The sequence below is a fragment of the Myxocyprinus asiaticus genome, chromosome 27, assembly GCF_019703515.2.
Source record: "Myxocyprinus asiaticus isolate MX2 ecotype Aquarium Trade chromosome 27, UBuf_Myxa_2, whole genome shotgun sequence".
NCBI classification, from domain to species: Eukaryota; Metazoa; Chordata; class Actinopteri; order Cypriniformes; family Catostomidae; genus Myxocyprinus; species Myxocyprinus asiaticus.
Genome location: NC_059370.1, coordinates 28742711 through 28765775, shown reverse-complemented (window position 1 = coordinate 28765775; position 23065 = coordinate 28742711). Strand labels below are relative to the sequence as shown.

The 23065-nt window shown below is 36.3% G+C and overlaps 2 protein-coding genes across 8 annotated transcripts in view; one reads left to right on the top strand and one right to left on the bottom strand.

Annotated features, from left to right (window-relative positions):
* Nucleotides 1–7504: 7504 nt before the first annotated feature.
* LOC127418273 (CD40 ligand-like) lies at nucleotides 7505–10943 on the top strand. 2 transcript variants are annotated; one of them, XM_051658789.1, is made up of 5 exons: nucleotides 7505–7761; nucleotides 9034–9174; nucleotides 9351–9372; nucleotides 9669–9746; nucleotides 9903–10943. In XM_051658789.1, exons 1-5 carry the CDS (start codon nucleotides 7549–7551, stop codon nucleotides 10286–10288), a joined length of 840 nt encoding a protein of 279 aa, XP_051514749.1. In that variant the 5' UTR covers nucleotides 7505–7548; the 3' UTR covers nucleotides 10289–10943. The 2 variants fall into 2 exon arrangements, with proteins under 2 accessions (XP_051514749.1, XP_051514748.1); XM_051658788.1 differs by having other exon boundaries at nucleotides 9031–9174.
* A 1811-nt stretch (nucleotides 10944–12754) lies between these two features.
* Nucleotides 12755–23065, bottom strand: part of LOC127418264 (rho guanine nucleotide exchange factor 6-like) — a 59287-nt gene continuing 48976 nt past the window's right edge. For 2 of the 6 annotated variants that reach the window (XM_051658769.1, XM_051658772.1), the window contains 6 exons: nucleotides 20333–20353; nucleotides 16785–16872; nucleotides 16548–16634; nucleotides 15897–15996; nucleotides 14781–14835; nucleotides 12755–14319 (listed from right to left, as the gene is read on the bottom strand). In XM_051658769.1, the coding sequence (XP_051514729.1) occupies nucleotides 14197–14319; nucleotides 14781–14835; nucleotides 15897–15996; nucleotides 16548–16634; nucleotides 16785–16872; nucleotides 20333–20353 (474 nt within the window). In that variant the 3' untranslated portion in view covers nucleotides 12755–14196. Of the gene's footprint in view, nucleotides 14320–14374; nucleotides 14640–14767; nucleotides 14836–15896; nucleotides 15997–16547; nucleotides 16697–16784; nucleotides 16873–20332; nucleotides 20354–23065 lie in introns of those variants that run through there. The other 4 variants (XR_007893399.1, XM_051658770.1, XM_051658771.1 and 1 more) reach the window with 4 other exon arrangements.

Sequence of the window (23065 nt, the reverse complement as noted above, 5' to 3'; positions counted from 1 at the left end):
TAAAAAAACTTTAACACATTTAAAGCCTTTATTCAGAAAATTAAAATTGTATCGCCTTTACTATTTTAAAGGACAGAGTACCAATATATTTGTGACCTCAACACCTGTGACCCCCACCCCCAAAATGGTTTGGTCCCCACCAATGTTCAAGCAGTGGCAAATTCTCAGGGCCAGCAAAGCCTTCGCTGCTGGCCTAACATGCCAAATAAATAAATATTTTTCATTCTTTCATTGTCAAGCACTTTTTTGCCTATGTATTTTTAATTGCTTTCCACTCTTATTTAATCTACAACCAAATAGAGAAAACCGAAAAGCTTATACAGTCAGAATTTATTCCTTTATGCTTACAAGCAAAGTGTAACAACTGTTTCACAAATCGCATGCCGGAAGCCCAAAGCCCGAAGCCAAAGCAGTGGGTGAGTCTGAGCTCCACCCCCTCAGGCCTTCAGAATTTCCACAGAATCCCTCAACAGTGCAAATGAATGAGCAACTAAAGTCAGATTGTCAGATTCATCAGCCAATCAGATTGATTAATTTGTTCTTGGTGGGTGTGATCTTTAGGATATGTCCCGGTCGAGGCCCTCTAGCTGGCCTTGAGTGATGCAATCACGCTTTAAGTGATGTAATTTGAAAGCGAAGAGTGCGAGATCTTGCTAACAGTTAGCTGTCATCACTGCCGCTATTGCCGTTGAGAAAGAGATCCTTATGTATTTAAAATCACAAGATGTTCTGCATGACTGTGTGATTGCTTAATTTATTAATCAGGAAAGGAGGACTGATTTTCACTTCAAGTAAATTGGTATGTGCTTTTTGCATTGTTATAGCAACATCAGGAGTTCTTTAAGTGTAAATTAGGCTGCTTGAGCATTCAGAGTCGGATCAAGTTTTGAAACGTTCCATTCAACTCATAAAGTCGGATTTTACAACTTCCTACTATGAAAAGTGCAATGGAATGCATCTTGAAGCCAGAATTACAACTTGTAGGCTCGTGCAGAAATTCTCAGCTCCGATTTCGCCGAGATGCAGGGGCATGATGTCACAAACATGTCAACACTCAGGGAGATATACAAAGTAAGTGATAAACATTCACTTTATTAAGTAATATCGATAAATGAGTTCATTTCCACATTACATGATATTAAAGCTTGTTTAACAAACGCCTGCAGAAACAGGTGTATAAAACATGGTAAATTATAATCTCTTTTGATAATCGTACACCTGTAGCACAAATGCTAGCGCTGCAACATTATTTATCAGTTGGGTTGCTAGGAGACATCTCTAATGAGAGTCAAACCCCTGCTAAGCTAACGGGAGCCTTGCAGTTGAGCATTAGGTGTCGTTTCAATTTCTGGCTTTCGTGCGTGGACGTGTTTTCATTTTATTTTTTTATTTTTTTAATTAAAATTTTTATTGATTCGAACAAACAGGATTACACAAACAGAGCATACACACACTGAATCAATTTATAAAATAGTATGTCCCTTCCCCTAAACACCCCCGCTACACACAACCAGTGGTCCGACACAAAATTAAAATAACCACACATATATCTACAGAAAAAAAAACATTTAAAAGGAAACACTTAAGAATAAATATAAATATAGAAAACAATCTAATTTAACAAATATATATCCAAACCAAACAAAATGTCTCTCTCCACAGCCCATCACCGAGCACCCCCCAAAAAGGCCAAAAACCTGCCCCATTTCTTATCATATGCAGCCGTATTGCCAAGCCGTCTATATGACATCTCTTCAAATGATGCTACCTTGCCCAATTCGGTGCACCATTCATAAAAAGAGGGAGCGCCCATCGACTTCCATCCCCTCACAATTATCTGTCTCCCTATCATCACGCCAGTGAGGACCCACCTCCTTACATACCCATCAGCTATATCCATAACCACCCCATCACCCAACACACAAAGTCTGGGACAGAACAGAATCTGAGTGCCCAGGACCTCAGAAACAAAATAAAAACTCCTGAATCCTCGAACAAGACCAGAAGGCATGTAATAAATCTCCATCCTCCAACTGTTATCGCCAACAGGTGGGTGTGTCTTTTAATCCCAGCCTATACAATCTAGAGGGGGTCCAATATAATCGATGCAAAATCTTAAATTGCATCAGACAGACCCTTGCATCTTTAGATGTAGACTTGATGTTTTTTAGAATCCTATTCCACACTCCCTCTTCCAATACCAAGTTCAAATCTTTCTCCCACAATTTCTTGAGAGAAGTTGAAGTTCTGTCCCCCAGACTCTGAATTAACAGGGAGTAATACACTGTTGCCTCATGACCTTTTCCAAAAGCAGACATCACCTCTCCCAGAGTATCTGCTGCTTTAGGGGGGGTGTATGCTACTCCCAAAAATAGTACAGAGCAAGTGGCATAACTGAAGATACCTAATAAACTGAGATCTGGGGATCCCAAAATATTGAACCAAGTTTTCAAAGGATCTCATCACACCACTCTCATAAAGATCACAGAGTGTATTAAGCCCCCTCGCAATCCACTCTGACCAACAAAAAGGGGACATATTAATGCATATTTTGGGGTTTAGCCATAGGCTCGAGGCAACATTTAGATAATTATCTGAATTAAACACTCTGGACACTTTTGTCCATACTGAGTGCAAATATGAAATAACAGGGTGTGATTTAACTTCTCTGGTTAGTTTGATGGAAAGGCTTTGCAATGGCAAAATAATGGCAAGCAGTTCTCGTTCAATGCAGAACCAGAGAGGGTCTCTTTAAGGTGGAAGCAACCAATGAGCCAAATATCTGAGACCGAATGCATAATAATAAAACAAAATCTTGGGTAAGCCTAGCCCACCTTTGTCAATCGGCCTATGTAATTTACTGAAGTGTAATCTGGGATGTTTACCATTCCAAATGAAGGACTTCGCTATGTTATCAAATTGCTTGAAATAAGAGATGGGGACATCTACTGGGATAGATTGTAGCAGGTAGTTAATTTTGGAATACAGTTAATTTTAATAACATTAGCCTTCCCAATCATCGATAAATGTAATGAAGCCCACCTGCCCACATCGCTCGAAAATCTTTTTATTAAAGGGTCAAAATGAACTCACTAAATCAGACAAAGTTGCTGGGAATAAAATCCCCAAATACTTAATGCCCTGTTTGGGCCATTGGAAGGCACCCGGCTGGAAAGCCGTTACTGGAAAGTACACTGTCAGAACCAAAGCTTCGGATTTAGACCAATTAACTTTGTATCCTGAGAACTTGGAAAAGGAATTAATAATTCTGTGGAGGCAAGGCATAGATCTAGTAGGTTCAGAGACATATAATAAAATATCATCTGTGTAAAGCAGAAGATTAAGCGCCACACCTCCCGCCACCACCCCTGGAAAATCATCCTCCCCCCTTATCGCGGCTGCTAATGGTTCCAGGGCAAGACAGAACAATAAAGGGGAAAGAGGGCGGCCCTGCCGAGTGCCCCTATCCAGAGTAAAATAATCTGAAATTAATCCATTTGTTTGTACTGCTGCTACAGGGTGTCTATAAAGTAACTTAATCCAACCAATAAATGTACTCCCGAACCCATACATTTCCAAAATCTTAAAAAATTAATCCCATTCTACCATATCAAATGCCTTTTTGGCGTCAAGTGAGATGGCAGTGACCGAAGATTGATCATTCGCTACTGACCACATGATATTGATGAGAAGCCTGATGTTATCAGAAGAGCTATGGCCCTGAATAAATCCCACCTGATCTATATGTATAAGATATGTCATAACCTTACTTAATCGGTTAGCCAAAATTTTTTACAATATTTTTACATCTAGTTGGATCAGGGAGATTGGACGGTAACTTTTACACTCGCTTGGATCTTTGTCCTTTTTAAGAATCAGACTGATCTGGGCTTGTGTCATGGTTGGAGGAAGCTTTCCATTCTTTAATGATTCAATATAAACTTCTAACAAAAGTGGAGCCAGTTCTGTAGCATAGGATCTAAAAAATTCTGCGGCAAAACCATCTGTCCCCGGAGCCTTCCCAGTAGGTAGGAATTAATTACCTCGTCAAGCTCCTCCAAGGTTATCTCAGAATCAAGAGAGTTTTTTTGCTCAATTGTCAGTTTAGGAAGATCTAATGGTTCCACAAAGTTTCTAATATCTTCATCAGTAGACAAAAACGTGGAACTATAAAGATCAAGATCTCTTTAAAGGCATTATTAATATCACTGGCTGAGGTAAAAATGTCATCACCAGCAGATTTCACTGAGGGAATGATAGAAAGAGACTCTTTCTGCTTTATGTATCTAGCCAAAAGCTTCCCTGCTTTGTCACTTGACTCAAAGTATGACTGTCTTGCCCTGAATAACCAAAACTCCACTTTCCGTGACAAAATAGTATTATATCTATATTTCAATCGGGTCAATTCTCTGAGGCCATCAGCTGACATACGGCGCTTCAGCCTCTGCACTTAATATTCTCTTCCAACTCCACGAGTTCTCGTGCTTTGGATTTTTTGATGAATGAGGCATACTGTATGATCCGACCCCTAAGAACCGCCTTAAGTGCTTCCCAAGTCATGCCCACAGAGGATACTGAGGACGCGTACGTATATGTAATAAATAAAAACATTTAAATAAAATACAGCTATGTACAACTTTAAAAACAGCTTAAAATAACTGCAGTGCAGGGTACCCCTTCAACAATAAAAAATTCTGTTATTTTAAGTTGTTTTTAAAGTTGTATATAGCTGTATTTTATTTGTAAAAAATTATTTAATACATATACATGCAAAAAAAATGTTTTTGAAAATTTAGCAGGGGTTTGACTCTCATTAGAGATGTCTCCTAGCAACCCAACTGATAAATAATGTTGCAGCGCTAGCATTTGTTCTTCAGGTGTACGATTATCAAAAGAGATTATAATGTTTTAAACACCTGTTTCTGCAGGCGTTTGTTAAACAAGCTTTAATATCATGTAATGTGGAAACGAAATCATTTATCGATATCACTTAATATAGTGAATGTGTATCACTTACTATGTATATCTCCCTGAGTGTCGACATGTTTGTGTGACATCATGCCCCTGCAGCTGAGAATTTCTGCACGAGCCTACAAGTTGTAATTCTGACTGCAAGATGCATTCCACTGCACTTTTCCTAGTAGGAAGTTATAAAATCCAACTTACTGAGTTGAATGGAACGCAGCACTACTTTTCAAAACTTGATCCGACACTGAATGCTCAAGCAGCCTAATTTACACTTAGAAAACTCCTGATGTTGCTATAACAATGCAAAAAGCACTTTCCAAATTACTTGAAGTGAAAATCAGTCCTCCTTTCTTGTTTAATAAATTAAGCAATTACATGGTCATGCAGAACATCTCGTGTTTTTAAATCCATAAGGATCTCATTCTCAGTGGTGATGTGGCAGTGACAGCCGACTGTTAGCAAGATCTCGTGCTCTTTGCTTTCAAATTACATCACTTAAAGTGTGATTGCATCACTCAAGGCCAGCTAGAAGGCTTCGACCGGGACATATCCTAAAGATTACACCCACCAAGAACAAATAAGTCAATCTGATTGGCTGAAGAATCTGACAATCTGACTTTAGTTGCTCATTCATTTGCACTGTTGAGGGATTCTGTGGAAATTCTGAAGGCCTGAGGGGGTGGAGCTCAGACTCACCCGCTGCTTTGGCTTCGGGCTTTGGGCTTCCGGCATGCGATTTGTGAAACAGTTGTCACACTTTGCTTCTAAGCATCAAGGAATAAATTCCGACTGGATACACTTTTAGTTTTTCTCTATTTGTTTGTAGATTAATTAAGAGTGGAAAGCAATTAAAAATACATAGGCAAAAAGGTGATTGAGAAAGAAAGGATGAAACATATTTATTTATTTGGCATGTTAGGCCAGCAGCGAAGGCTTTGCTGGCCCTGTGAATTGACCATATATATATATATGTATATATATATATATATATATATATATATATATATATATGTGTGTGTGTGTGTGTGTGTGTGTGTGTATAGTGATGATGTGCAATATAAATATAAGGGGGGAGGATAGCAGACTTTCCATTTTTAAGGAAAAATGGTTGAGAACCACTGACCTAGATCTTGCCACAATGGCTTTGCATCGTCATGGCATCAAAGTTGTAAAACTGGATATAACTTCACACAGAAAAGGTTAGTAAGCCATTTTATCACAGTAAAATCATGTTAACATATTTAATGTTTATGCCATGTGGCTATACTTTTAAAACAGTGTATTTTAACGTTTATCGACTGGTTCCATTGATTTCCATTGTAAGTGTCTCACAGTAACTGCGTCAAAATTATATTTTGTGGTAATCAACATTATGCAACAAATGCTTTTGATTGAGCTTATCTTGTATTCAACCATTTTGTTTTTGTTTTGCAGATGACACTTGGTTTGACACTTTGTTAAAAATAAAGGTTCTTTACTGGCATATGGTTCCATGAAGATCCTTTAGCACAAAAGGTTCTTAGTGGAAAAGGGTTCTTTAGACTATGAAAAGGTTCTTCAAAAATGGTTATTCTATGGCATCGCTGTGTAAAACCCCTTTTTTGAAACCATATGTTTTAAGAATGTACAGTGCATTGTGTCTTAAAGGAATAGTTCACCCAAAAATGAAAATTCTCAGCATTTATTCACCCTCATGCCATCCCAGATGTATCTGACTTTCTTTCATTTGCTGAACACAAATGAAGATTTTTAGAAGAATTTTTATGCTCTGTAGGTCCAAACAATGCAAGTGAATTGGTGCCAAAATTTTGAAGCTCCAAAATCCACACAAGGGCAACAGAAAGTACTCCAGATGACTCTGGTGGTTAAATCCATATCTTCGGAAGTGATATGATAGGTGTGGGTGAGAAACAGATCAATATATAAGTCCTTTTTTTTTTTTTTACTATACATTCTCCTCCCTGCTCAGTCAATCTCCACTTTCACTTTCACATTCTCCATCTTCTGTTTTTGGTGATTCACAGTCTTAATGCATATCACCCGCTTCTGGGCAGGGAGGAGAATTTATGATAAAAAATGACTTAAATATTGATCTGTTTCTCACCCACACCTATCATATCACTACTGAAAACATGGATTTAACCACTGAAGTCATATGGATTACTTTTCTGCTGCCTTTGTGCAGATTTTGGAGATTCAAAATTTTGGCACCCATTTAGTGTCCTTTTTGAGTCCTCTGGACATTAATTGTTAGATTTCCCCCATTCATTTATTTAAAAAATATTCACAAACAGGCACAAATCTGGCATGCAGAGGTCAGAATGTTTGAATTGCAGTTTTTGAATCTGCAGAAACAATGACCTTTGTGCAAAAGAAATGTGTTGAAATTGAGTGGCAAATGTCACCTCATGACTTGATCAGGTCTTGGTGACACCTGGCCACTTAAAATTGCATGCAAACACATGCACTGTTAGACTCAGACCATGTGAAAAGGTGACATCTTTCAGGAAGTTGCTTTCAAATGAGCCCCATTGCTGGTATGAGCAGATCTTCAGAACTGCATGGGTGTCTCTGGAGTACATGTCTCTTCTCTTATCAACTTATCTTCTCTTCACCATGATAAACACCTTTCACACAAGCTACAATCCCCCACCGGTGCCTCCACGGGCAGGATACAGCAGACCCCAGCCACCAGGCAACACACCATTAGTCAAGTTTTTGTCTGTGATGCTACTGCTTTTAATGATGCTTACTTTTGGAGGATTCCTCTACCTGTTTCAGAAGCTGAACGTGGTATGAATTGTTCTTTTCTTGGTGGCTCTTGGTTCTCACATTTTTATTTACAAGGTTTAATTTAAAAAAGGCCTGATTAAATGTCAAGTTCATGCAATTTTAAATGATCTTTTAAAGTCTATTCTAATTTTATAATCATTTAATATTTATTATAATTTTTATAGTCATCTTGAAAATGCTTCAAGAAACTTTTTCCATGGCCTTTTTGTTGCTAGGTAATGACTGATAATAGGTGTTATGTTAGAAGAAAAGTAAAAGGTGTCTCAACATAATGTTATTACTTCACGTTTTGGATTTGTTAGCTCACGATGATGGAGGTGTAAAAGGTGTGCCCACATCAGGTTTACAAATATATTTAGAAATTTTCTTCTAATCAACTGAAAAGAAAACATTTTATAAAATATCTGATTTTTTACTAAAGTAATTTACATCAATATGATACACTCATTGATATGTAGAGTAAGTTCCAAAGCTATATTTAGCATATGCGAAATCATGACAAAACCATAGAGATTAAATCTTCACTATTGTCATTCCGAATTAACAGATACAATTAACTTTAAACTGTAACAACTGACATAAAGGTCTGAAAGGCCTATTGTCAACAGTCTATTTCCTGGGTTGTGTGGTTTGATGAGCAACGCAGCACAATGAGCATCAAAAGAAAAAATAAGAACAAAAACCAATGTTCCTGTGACAAGAGGAAGCTAAAAACCAAAATACACAACAAATTATGCAATCCCACCATTTGGGTAATAGGCTTAAGGTAACTCAGTAACAAGCCACTTGTTTATTGCCACATTAATAATAAAAGTGTAATTTGATAAAAACCCTGATTAGAAATATCTGTGGGCTTACGTCAATAACAAAATACAAAAACTCCTTATTTAAGGGTCAAGCAAAGAACAAGTTTAACATTGGCAAAACTATTTTGAAAGCTAATCACTGAGCAACATTCCAGTTCAGCTAATAACCTTGTCTTTGCAGTGCAAATGACCTCTTGGCAAGAATACAACTTATTAAATTATGTGTTTCTGTGACTCAAGCAAACATAATGTTACTATTAGTGTTAGCTGACTGTACGCAAAACATGGAAATATTACATATGTATCACTCTGTGATAAATGTATGATTTATTATTTTGTCTGTGCCGAGTTTATATAGTAAAAAAACATCCAAGCTTTACGAAAACAAATGGTTTGCCTGTAAAAGCAGTTAACTTGGGATGTGTCTTGTAATATTAATAAGTGGCTTTTTCTTCATCGTCAGCAGCAGCAGCAGCTCCAGGGCAATTACAATGAAGACTTGACGATCCTACAAAGACTACAGGACTGTGAAGACGGCAATGTGGGAGAGGATGCAATGACAGACTGTAACAAACTGATGGACAAATATCAGGCTGTCATAGCAAGGGTAAAATTTGAAGGCATATTGTCCAATCATGACATGATGTGCTTGTAAAGGGCAAATTAACTTGTTCTTTCTATATACTTCCAGATTTATATCTAAATAAATACACACTTTGTAATATGATGTAAAGAGAAGGATTACTCTCTATATCATTAATCTACTTTTTCTTCATTCCAAAGATTTCAGAAGCAACTGAAAAAGGTATGTTTTGCACTGTGCATTTTTAACATTATCACTCTACTTAGTAAATGTTTAAATATCAAGTCTGAATCCTTCATTCTGTTGGCATTTGTGACCATTTAAGCTATTCAAGACCATTTAATATGATTTTCTGTACCTTGTTGGAACCTGCACTAGAAGAAATTCTTAATATATCTATACTTGGCGAATACAAATATCTACTTATATTTTTCTAATCTTTTGTATGACAATCATTTTCAGATATGTGCCTTTTATTTATTTGATGAACTTACTGTTGTTGTGTTGCTCTCCTGCAGTGGCTGGTTTAACTGGAATGCCATCTTTCAAAAGACCAGCAGCACACATGATTCTACAGAATGAACATACAGCTCAGTGTAAGGCCACACCATACATTCACAATACCAGAAGAGTTCATAATGCAATGGCTGTCTTGATAAAGATTTTACAAGTTATTTAGATCTACTATTACATCAAGTTATGTAATTTGATTTCAATGTGAGGTGACAGTGGAATTGTCCTTGTTTTAACAGCCCCCGATGGAAGTTCATCAAATAAGCTTAAATGGGACCAAGACCACTCATTCCTGCAGGATGTATGGCTCAGCAGTTCAAGGGACATGTTGACCATTCAATACCCCGGAATCTATTTAATCTATTCTCAAGTCACCTTCTCCAAACAATCTGACAGTGCATTAACGCAAGCTATAAAGAGCAAAGAACCTCAGGGAAGAAGGAACGAAGACAAGGAGATGCTCAGGTCTTTTTGCAACTTAAACCCAAATAAATCACATTTGTGTACTGCCTCACTTTCAGGGGTGTTCCAGCTAAAGAAAGACCAGCAGCTCTATGTTACAGTAACAAACATATCCTTGGTGAATAGAGACTCCTGCAGCTTTGGATTATTCAAATTACAGTAATGAACAGTCTGGCACTGAACTGTTCAAGTGATGGATGACACGAGTTTGTCAGGGGATTGACTGGATTACAGAGGCACTATAATTAAACATGGAAAATGACACACTGATGTACATGCTATTTGAAAGACATGAACCTGAGATCATTTCCAGTGAAGACAACTTCTCTATTACACCATCACATCACAGTCCTAGTTCAGTACAAGCAAGGAAATCTTACAGGAATTGGGGGACAATATTTTAGTCATATTGTTTATTGCAAATTACACTGATGAATACCATGAATGTTTTCCAATTATGAATGCTAGAGTTTGTAGTAAATTATTTATTGCTAATTTAATGTCTTCTCATGGTTTGCTCTTTACTTTCTGAATTGCTTTTTAATAACAATAATAATAAAATATTTACCATATTTATTCAGGGATACCCCTGCCAAAACAATACCAGACCTTTGAGTTTTACTTTCAGTACTTCTTTTAAACTCCAATTCCCTGAGCATATTAATCTATGCACTGTTCTCAATTCAGTTACTTCCACTACCATCAGTTACTTCCCAAAATTCTTGTATCATAAACTTTGGAGGTTCCTTGTGGCATCTCTGTATTGGTATTATGTTAAAAGATATAAAGTTAGGCTATAAAAATCTTAACTAAAGTTATGTGGGTTTCACTATTTCGATCTAAAGACTATTATGTTGTAGATGTTTATATGTATAAAAAATAAATAAAATGGCAGCAAAGCCTGTTAAAACAACGTGCACATTTAAATAGCTGATATTATTACTCTTCCCCCGTGTTTCAGGCATGAGTTATATTAGGCCTATTACATTCCCACTGATGTCTAGAGGTTGAGAGAAGTCCAAATCTTTAGAGTTTGGAAACTAATATGTAGGATGAAACGTGCCAGCCTACCATTTCTCTTTCAACTTCAGTTTAATATTTGCAATCATAAACCAGAGCCAAATACGGTTGTACATTTTTTACAGCACGCCATCCTCCACCATGGAAACAATAGGTTTTAACTGACATGCGTGCCCTCATTTCAAAGCCATGCTCGTGCCTCCACTTACAGGAAGTTCTCAGCATGCTAAACTCTCCCCAGCCTGCAGTTTATTCATTGTAAAATTGCCCCCTCCCCCAGCAAATATGCACATATAGCTCGGCATATCAAACATTTAGATGGAATTTCCTCATCTTCCCATTCTGGATCCATCACGGGTAACAAAGACTTCGGTGGAAGTAATTTTACACAATACAATAAATAAATAAATATATATATATATATATATAAAAAAACATGCAAACAGCTGCTTATTATGATGTTACTTTTATTAAAACAATTCCATATTGAAATGAGGGAAAAATAAGAACATAAGCACTTGAAAAACAAACAAACAAATATTTAATCATTCATATTGCATAGATCAGCTCTGCACAAAAATAAAACTTGTGGTCTGCAGACACGGGCATGGGAATAAACGTGGACATTCTCCTGAAAGTGCTACAGATATCAGGTATTTCTATTCCTGACACATTCATGACATTAGAAGGACAAAGTGAACTTGAAGCTCCTTTTGTGTAGATTAGTAGCCACGTCTTCCGAATTGCGTTTCCACATGGTATTGTCATTGTGCACAATTTCAAAAAACAAGCTACCGACCCACTTCAATCTATTGCATTCCACATAATACACAAATGAATAGACAGATTATCGGAAATAGTACATTTTTATACTCAAACCACTTTTAGACTGTTTCCATAATAACAATACAATCTAATGGAGTTAACACTTGAAAATAATATTTAAGGTTATGTGGAACACATGGCATGCAAGGTTAATTAAAAAGGCATCAAACACACGCACAAACATAAAACTGATTTACACAGTATCACAGTAACAGCATTATACTGTGCATCTCAGATCACATCTTATTGCCTAAACTGAAGTATTTATTGTACAGTATACTCTTTTCAAGAGCGGAACTGGCTCTTAAACGAATGCACAGCAATTGTAACAACAAACCAGTCTTCTATTTCATTGAATAGCCATTGGTTCAAAACCAGTAATGCTTCAAAGCTGACCACTGATAGCTTTATAAACCCCACAAAGTTTTTCTCTTTATGGCTCTCTGCATGCATTTCTCCTCTGCATAAAATTGAGGTTGTTCCTTAGATTCACAGTGATAGATATGTAGAATTAGTCATGAACATGTTACACTGGTAATGATTAGTTATAGACATGGTATAATTTGCGTAATCAGTCATAATTACTCATCCATTCAATGTGACCTGTTACAGTAAATCTGGCAAGTATTCACAAAAAAAAAAAAAAAAGGATCCTGCGCATGCCACGCATGACTATACTGAAGAAAGAATGAGTTAGTAGAAAACGCGTGGTACCTCGTTGCAATTGACAGGAAGCTATTTGCTGGGAAATTTTTTTTTTTTTGTTGTTGTTGTTAAAACTCTATTTTTAATTTTTATTCTAGTACGAGCCTCCTTAGTATCATAAGTGGGGGACAAATATTAGTTCCTAAAGTACCATGTGTTTCTATGTACACTAGTCCTAAAAGGGCCCCTAGTACCAAATCTTCAGGAATCAAACATACTGAATGTTTTTTGGTAAAAGTCACATGTAATTGTCTCAAACCTCATAAAAAGGAGGCTGATTTTTTTTTTTTGTCATCAGAAAAAGTTATGGTTCATCTTGCCATTACATCTATGATACATACATTTAAAGGTATAAAAGTATATACGATATACATAAAGTTTATGATGGATATTACTAGTATAGTATTCGTAACTTGCAATGATATTTCAGACAACTATATCCCTGATAGTTTTAGACTATTATGACAATGATTATCAGAAGCATGATTATGACATATGATGGCTATTTAAGAAATACTGTACACCCAATGCTGATGTGAGTGACTGTCTGGAATATCACTCATTTAAAATGCACTTTTTAAACCTACATTCCACTGGTGTATTACTACTACATTTTTTTAAAGTTTCAAACTAAAAAGATAAAAAATTTAATCTAATTTCAAGATGGCAAATACGGCACCACATGTCTATCACATGCAAACCACAAATTCATTCATGACCTAAAAGCTTCCTCAAGCAACACAACCATTTTCACATTATAAAAGCACAAACAGGACAATACTTGTGGCCAGTGGAGTCCTGCAATGTACCTTCATGCACAAAAATTAGCTATGACCTTCAAAACTATCACCAGGATATATTTCATGTGTGCAATAGTGTCTTGAGTCTGAATGCTGTTGCGCAAGGGCTGAGCAAATGTCCAAGACAGATCAAGTCCATGAATGAGAAAAGTGAGGCAGATATTTGTTCAGTTAAAAAAGAGATTCCATCATCCTTCTGTAATTTTTCTTCTGTCCGGATTTTACTTGACTGGATTATTTTGAGTGCTTGATTGGGACCAATGGCCAGCCAGGAAAAAAATAACAGTCCAGGACTACATCAGTTACCTGAGGAGTTCTAAACCAATAACATCAATCTGTAATACTTCCTAAGCAAGTAGTTCACATAGACTTTTGCAACCGTTTTGTTCTCAAAATGAGCAAATCACAGGAGCTTGGAGCAAAACACACCATGATATTCTTCCAAATAGTGAGAAATTAAATTCCGTAGCACAGAACCAATAACCACAAAGTTGAAAATTATTATTGCCCCTCTGTTTGAAAAAAAAAAAAAAAAAAAAAATAGTGAGAAATAGTGAGACATTTTTGAAAATCCCAGACATGGTGACTTTCCATTAGCAACGTTCAGTGTATTATGCAGTGGAAAAAACACGTTTGTGAGGACACACACATAAACACAGAAATACGTACAAGATAAACACACGCATGGCAAAGGGCAATCACAGAATGTCCAGAGTGTTCTTCAATGCCCTCCTTCTTCCCAGGAACAGTCATTCTTTTGTTTAGCCAACTTCCTGACCACACGTTCCAGCTCCTTACGAGACTTCTGCTCTTCTTCCAGACACTGCTTCATCCATTTATTCTCCTACATTCAAAAATACAAACCATCAGAAAACTATCAGTTATAGTCCAGGCTAATACAATGTTAAAATGAACTTTTCACTGATTGTGGTAACGCATGACCTCATTATTTATTTATTTAAATGTTTATTTATATAACTATACAAGCATTATATTACCCTGGCACTAAAAAAAAAAAAAAACACTGCTGCGACAGAGTTTCAGGTGTAGATGCTGAGGGAGTGACAGTAAATTTCACATCTTTCTCTCTTCTGACTGCCGTAATTCATCACTATTTTTTACCTCCTTGGAAAGTTGAGCAAACAAAGCGGATTTTTCCTTCTACTGTTGGAGCAAATAGGAACACAAAAATAATATTTGTCTCCCATATACCATTAAAAAAAAAAAAAAAGTTTACTCTGCTATAATTTACTTCCGCATTCCAAACACGTAAATGTGAAAATGGTCCATACCTCAAAATCTTACCTTTTTTAACTCGTGGACCTCATCTTTCAATGCATATACTGCATCCACAAGACTTCTGGAAAAAAAGGAAAGAAAAAAAAAAATACTCTACATTATTCAAAACAATAAGGGAAAAACAAAATTATTTCACAATATCATTACCTGCTTTTCCACCATGGGGCCGAACAGTTCTGAGCACGGTACAGAGTGGTTACAGTAGCATTTCCACTTAAGCACGGTTCAGCAAAGCACGACTATAAACTGGTCTCAGCCCGGAATTCTCTGCACTGTTAGCTAACCGTACTCAACTGTGCTGGTAAAATGGCTTTAGTACGTGCCAACTCACATTTGTCAATTTTCCAACAGCAAGATAACTTACAGCGCTTTTAGTTGTTTCTAGCTCTCTGTATTCGCTAATATTTGGGGAAAGTTAATAAACATATTGTATGTTTAGTGTATCTTTATGATTTCATGATGATGGTTTAACTATTGTAACCTTCATTTATTTTTCTACACACCTTTCAGCAGGGAAGTAGATTACTAGCTCATTACAACTCAAAATATATCTATATATTCTCATATACTACTTTCATTTAATACTTCTAGAATATTTTGTCAGTAAATATCCTTTTTAGCTATTTGGGAACTTTTACTTTTCTGTGTGTTCATGTCCAGTGGTATACACAAGCCCTCAACAAGTGATGATAAACCTCTCGCCTTTTTCTCTTTGCTTTCCTTTCTGGGACATGGGCTGTGTCTTTTCTGTGCATTAGCAGAGTAAAACCAAGGAGAAAAGCAGTACTAATCATCCTCCATAGTGCTCTAACTCCAATGTTAACCACTCACTCTACCGGCAAAAGACGGACCTGTTAAGTACATTCAATGCACAACAATGGAAAAAGAAAGCATAACCACGCCAACTGGCCCAGATCAGCGCGGTTTTGCGCCGAGAACTGTTTGGCACCATAGTGGAAAAGTGGCTGTAGTTAAGCATACTTCATCCAATTTTGTACAACTGTGTACAAAATGGATGCTAACTGAAGAACAAGAAGCCAGTGAGTGTTCTGATCATCTTCTGATGTTGATGATCTACAGTAAATGTACAGTATAATTCAGTCATTAAACAACTGAACATACTTCTCTTCAATGACAGTCTGGCCGTTGTTCTTCATCTCCTCAATAATAATCTTCTCTTCTTCTGGCAGCAGGACTTGGGGAACATATTCCTTACGAACAGCTGTATCAATGCATATATTAAAGGTCAGATAGTGGCTCCGTTCCAAAGCCTGCCTTCTAAGGTAGCATCCTAACTGAAATTTCTGATTGATTTGGAATGCTCTAGATAATCAAACACTCAAATAATGCTCTACATGAGAGACTCAACTCAACTGATTCCAATTGAGTTTGGCATCAACATGTTGCCAAATTAATGGCGCAAATGTCTAATAAGCATAACAATACATATGTTACAATAATAATGGGTAAAAAGTCTGTTTTTAATTACATTATACTATTTTTATTCTATATTTATTAAATTAATAATCAATTTATCTAGCTTCATCCACCATACTGGATTTATTTTTCTCTGTAGCTGCCTACAGGGGCAGCTCTTTTGGGTTCAGGACAGTGTGTCATTCATTTCCTGGCAATGTGCAAAGTTTGGGATTTCTATTAGCCTCAAACGCTTATTAATGCAGAGATTTTTTTTTCTCCAGAAGCCTGGTAATGCATATTCAAGAGGCTCTGGTTTCCTTTTATTATTAAGTATATATAGTAGACAGGTCTTACCTGTGGTGGTCTGGTGGAGACTGGCTCCAGTGCAGTAGGCCTCAATCACTTTGAGTATCTGGGCATCCTCCTCTAGAGCTGCTGTACCTGTCAGTCATCAACCAACCACAACTTTATATGTCTATCAGACATCTGTAGTACTGTATTTGCTGAAAGAGAAGTCTTATTTATTTTTTTTTATTTTTTTTTTGAGAGTTCTTAGTTCCAGGACATTTTTTTTTATTTAAATATACCTACTTTTTCTTATGAATTCATCATCTGATGGTTTTCTTTCTGTTTTTCTCTTCGGAAGGAACTTGATGGGTCTGGGGCTTTTATTAGAGTCCTGAGAAAACAGTCTGGTGTTAATGAAATAAGTTTTCTTTGAGCTCTGACTAAAAGCACAAACCTGTACAGAGCATTCAGAAAGTATTCAGACCCCTTCTTGAGATGTTTCTACACTTTGATTGGAGTCCACCTGTGGCAAATTAAATTGATTTGACATGATTTATAAAAAGGCACACACCTGTCAATATAAGGTCTCACAGCTGAAAATGCATATCAGAGCAAAAACCAAGCCATGAGGTCAAAGGACCTGCCAGAGCTCAGAGACAGGATTGTGTCGTGTCTGTGGAAGGCTACCCAAAAAAACAAAAACAAAACAAAAAATGGCTTCATTGAAGGTTCCCAAGAGCCCAGTGGACTCCATAATTCTTAAATGGAAGTTTGGAACAATCAGGATTCTTCCTAGAGCTGGCAGTACGGACAAACTGTGCAACTGGGTGGAAAGGGCCTTGGTAAGAGAGGTGACCAATAACCCGATGGTCACTCTGGTTGAGCTCCAGAGATCATGCGTGGAGATGGGAGAAACTTTCGGAAAGGACAACCATCACTGCAACACTCCACTGATCTGGGCTTTATGGCAGAGTGGGAAGACAGAAGCCTCTCCTCAGTGCAAGACACATGCCAGAGCACAGACCTGAACCCAATCGAACATCTCTGGAGAGACCTGAAAATGGCTGTCCACTGACGGTCCCCATCCAACCTGACAGAGCTTGAGAGGATCGGCAGTGAAAAATGGCAGAAAATCCCCAAATCCAGGTGTGCAAAGCTTGTCTCATCATACCCAAATAGACTTGAGGCTGTAATCACTGCCAAAGGTGCTTCAACTAAGTACTGAGTTAAGGGTCTGAATACTTGTCAATGTGATATTTCAGTTTTTTCTTTTTAATAAATGTTCAAAGTTATCAAAAATCCATTGCATTGTCATTATGGGGTATGGAGTGAAGATGTGAAAAAATAATAATAAAAGCATTTTAGTATAAGGCTGCAACATAACAAAATGTGAAAACAATTAAGGGGTTCGAATACTTTCTGAATGCACTGTAGCCAGCCAACATTCATTTGCATCTGAATCCCGAGTGAGAAATTAGATCAATAAATGGTAGCTTACACAAGTTATGACGCCATTCAGGATAATTTAACTGCAAATTATTAGGGACTCATGAATGAAAACAATTAGCAGTTGAGAGACCTGTGTCTGCTTGTGAACTAATTACTGCAGTCTGAGTCATTTGTTAACTTTGCTACAGCAGTGAAAGTGTCACTGCCACCTTTATAATCTCTTGTTTGCTAACAACACAAAGTGAGTCATCTAACTTTGAAAACTTCCAGTTTGAAAGCCTTAATAAAATTATTTTATCCAACTCCTGAACTTCACTGAAATGACAGTAAAAAAATGTCAAGACTAATATTTTAGGTCTGTAATGGGTAAATGAAATAAATGAAAGTTAAACACTTAGGTGATGATGGCTTGTAGAATATGTATAACATCCTGTCGTGGACAACTTGTCAGTTTACTCACAATTATGACAGTTAACCGTCAAGCAGGGCGAGTATTAAAGAAAGATTTTGTAAATGTTAAAAAGAGGTTGACTATCTATCGCTTTGATACAATAAATCAATCTTCCACTTGGCATACTTCCAGCTGAACAAATGCTGAGTTTTCGGTTTGCAGGATTTATTCACGACATCAAAATGAAAGTACACGCTGAAAATAACTTTCAATATGACATTTCAAAGTATTTTTATTTTACAGTAATATGCATTACTGCTGAATTACTCACTTTAGCAAAATGAATGTATAATCATTTAGCCAATAAGAACACAAGTGAAAAGGCAGCTAGCAGTGCAATGAAACAAACAGTGCAGCATGATGGCCCTGAGAGATTGAGATAAGTAAATTAATTGATTGGACTCTTGAATGATTTGCCATAGATGCAAACTTACAAAAAGTGTTGGAAGCCTTTAAACAATAATACTCAAAGCTGACCAACATGAACATGAGGTCTCAGAAGATCAAATAAGTGGAAATTAACAACTAAACCAGGCCAATTAACAGAGATTTGTGCAGCATGATTGAGCGATTCTGCAGTTCTCAGAGGAAAATAAGGTTCTTTCCTTAGACCTCGTGTGAAGTATTTTTTTCTTTCCTCACTGAAAGCAAATCACAACCAAAGTACAGTTACACAAATTTACAAACTATTTTTAAGATGTACACATTTCAATTTCATAACAAAATTCCATCAAATTGAATTGAGTAATCTTTAATGATGATAATAAAAGTTCACAGGTTTATTGTATTTTCTGAATGCTACCAATATACCTTTGGATTTTCAGATGTATTTTCAGTTGATTTGCAATTTTTATATTTGCAGAGAAAGCTCTTCATTAACTTGAAATTGGCATATTTGTGGGAAATAATAAAATGACATGGTTAAAGTGTTGTTTTCTAACCCTTCAGTAACCATGACAACAGACTACGTATGTCGTTATCACTTCAAAATCACTAAAGATAGCTGGTAAGAAAATTCAATCTCCCCGTTGTTGATTTTCTCCTTGGAACAAACATTATTAGACTATCACCAAATATAAAACCAATTTTTGTGACGACTACTCCACATCACATCTCTGCATTCAAGGACAATGTGTGGTTATGTTTTTCCAGTATACAACAACCTATTCCAGGCATTACTGAGATCTTTGTCCATTTTATATTTAGTTAGTTATGTACTGTAGCTATAAAATAACTTCCTCATACTATGGTTTATATATGTGAACATCTCCATGGCTAAACATGCATTGTATTATTTAGGGACAATCATATTCCCTGATGTAGAGGAGACAATTTTCAGACACAATGCTAGAAAAGAAAAAAAATGTGTGTTTTTATTGTTGAAAAGATGTGAAAATGTCCAACTATTATTATAAACCAATATTATATATATATATATATATATATATATATATATATATATATATATATATGTGTGTGTGTGTGTGTGTGTGTTTGTAAATGCACAAATACAAAACTTTTTGTTTGTTTTTTTGACAAGTTTTGCAACATAAGCTAATTTTTCATGCAGGAAAAGCATTTGGTTGGGGTTGTGGGTATCTTGATTAAATAGTAGGAGCTTTGAAGGTTGAGAAGCAGGAAATGTTTTGGTCTACATTGTTTATTGCCTTTTCCCTACCTACCAACAAATTGCTGTTGTATCTGATCCCCCTCGGACTAACAAATAAAATGCAAAAATGTACGCATACCTTCACTGTGGAGGAAAGGGAGGATACAAAGCAAACAAAAATAAACCGGAAATGAGTGGCTTACCAGAGCGAAAGAAAGAAAGAGAGAAATAGAGAGTGTTACAGCAAAGAAAAGCATGGATAGAGCATGCAACACAAGTGCTAGCCAAACACACAGACACTGTAACACACATGTACACACACTGACTCATATCTACTCTTACCTTCAGGATATAAGACATCCTCTAAAGAATCAGAAAACGGAGAGAAAACGAAGATGTGTATGAGAATAAAAGAACAGTTTGACAGGAATATGATGGGGAGAACAGTGAGAGGTGAACATTTCAGTGTGCTGAAGTAGTACAGGTATAAACATGCATTCATGAGTCAGAAAACGTGGCTAACACCAGGCTTGGGAATCAATTTACATTCTTTTTTTTTTTAATATAGGAACTGAATGATTTTCATTATGTTCAGTTCAGCGAACAGCACCGCAAAATATTGTAAGACCATGGAAAAAAATCAACAGACAACACATATTTATTGTGTTGTTCTTGCTGGTTGCACATAACAACAAATAAAACAGTGCAACTAATCTAGTTCGTTTCACAAATTAAGGACTCTTATGAGATGTTTCTTTTTAATGAAGCGGTCAAAAAAAAAAATCATGAATCAGTCTTGAATCAGTTTGAATTTCTCAATGAATCAGTTGGAGTGATTAATAAATTAACGTCACAGATCACTAACTGATACACAAGTCATTACTTTCAGTCATGTCTGGCTCGAAATGAACTGAGAAGAAATACTGTGTTGCTTGTACTTAAGGCTTGTGAGATTTAAATAAGTGTAACTACTGTCTGTTTGGTAACATGGCAATCTTTATTTAAAGATCTACATTTATAACAGTGTTTAGCTGCAGTAAACGGTACTACAGAGGCCTGTTGCACAAAGCCTGTTTCCGTGGCTACCGTGGTTTTTCAGGCTCAAGAAGATAGCAACTTAAGCTACACGACTAACCTGTTCAGGAGCAGGTTTTATTCTGGGTTACAGATCGCAAACTGAACTAATCAGCTGCGAGTAAAGTGACATCTGACGCAATGAAGTCACTCCCCCTTTATCCCTCGCACCCCTCACAGGGGAATGTATATATTTCATTAATTTATATATTAAGATTTTATATATTATTAGACCTGTAAATTAAGATATTATAAGATGGTTTATTTAAGAGGTCTGGGAACCTTTTATTGTTTGAGCAGCACATAATTTATAAAAAAAACAACAAAAAAAAACAATTTGCATTTCTTTACGTACTGTACCTGTATGCAGTGCATGATACTGAAAAAATAAAAATACTGATTGCAGAAGTGTTCATAAGGTGATTCTCAAATGTATTGTGATGAGTCTTTGTTGTAGATTATCACACAAAGTGATATTGCTTGCACTTCATTAAATTATAGTAGGCTTTTAATTCAAATTAATATAAAAGCTTTTACATTTCAGAAAATATAAAGATTTTTTATGATTTTAAAATTAATGAGCCTGTGTGTTCTTATTGTGAACCTATGTACGGTAATTAAATGACACATTAAAGTCATTTTTTTCTTTCGCGGCAGCAGCGTTTCTTTATGCTGTGTAAATGTTACAATTCTTCATATTTTCATAATGATCTCTTAATCTTCAGCAGAGACATAAATCTCGCTTAATTTCTTGTGAGAAATAAACCGCGTCAACTATCTCCAAGCTTCGCCCATTGGCTGTTCATGGCAAATGGCACTCATTCGTGTACACATGCTTCAGGGATAATCTTTAACTCAGGATCAAACTCCGAGTTGACAAAACGCTTGAACCGAGTGACTTGATTTAAACTGGTATGGCGGTATCTGGTTTTGTTAACCGGAAACTTACTCTGAAACTTTATTCAACTAGCTTTGTGCAACAGGCCACAGGGCTACTTTGAAAAAGAAACCTTAAAACATGTTAACAAAAATAGTATTGTTTAGTATTTTTTTTTTTTTTTAAGTAGTTAAAGGAATAGTTCACCCCAAAATGAAAATTCTCTCATCATTTACTCACCCTCTTGTCATCCCAGATGTGCATGACTTTCTTCTGCTACACACAAATTATGATGTCATCTCTGTAGGTCTATACAATACAAGTGAATGGGTGCCAAAATTTGGACACTCCAAAAATCACAAAGGCATCAGAAAGTTAATCCATATGACTCCAGTGGTTAAATCCATATCTTCAGAAGTGATTAAGTGTGGGTGAGAAACAGATTAGTATATAAGTCCATTTTTGCTTGATTCTTATATCATGTATGCATGAAGAATGTGAATCACCAAAAACACAAGAAGAATGTGAAAGTTAAAAGTGCAGCCTGACTGAGCAGTGAGGAGAATTTATAGTAAAAAATGACTTAAATATTGATCTGTTTCTCACCCACACCTGTCAAATCGCTTCTGAAGATATTGATTTAACCACTGGAGTCATATGGATTACTTTTATGCTGACCTGTGTGATTTTTGTAGCTTCAAAATCTTGGCACCCATTTGCATGCATTGTATGGACCAAAAGAGCTGAGAAATTCTTCTAAAAATCTTAATTTGTGTTCTGCTGAAGAAAGAAAGTCACACACATCTGGGATGCCATAAGGGTGAGTAAATAAGAGAATTTTCATTTTTGGGTGAACTATTCCTTTAAGCCCAATTATTTAAGGGGTAGTGGGATGACTCTTCAAAGTACTAAAAGAATCATTTATGTAATCATTCACAAACTCAAATCGTTAAGCGGAATCATAATCTGAACCAGGATGATTAAATTCCTTATGATTCCCATCCCTAAAGAACACCCATTACACAATCTTACAGACATGCAGTGCTCATCAGAGAGATGTTTAGGTGGGCTTTAGGTAGTTCTAGCTAATATACAGTTATGAAACCATCTAACATGTTAATCCC

Coding starts and splice junctions, on each gene's coding strand:
- LOC127418273 (XM_051658788.1), top strand. CDS start 7,549: ATGTCTCTTCTCTTATCAACTTATCTTCTCTTCACCATGATAAACACC. Junction 7,762..9,030: donor TGTTTCAGAAGCTGAACGTG/GTATGAATTGTT, acceptor CTTCATCGTCAG/CAGCAGCAGCAGCTCCAGGG. Junction 9,373..9,668: donor TTCAGAAGCAACTGAAAAAG/GTATGTTTTGCA, acceptor GCTCTCCTGCAG/TGGCTGGTTTAACTGGAATG.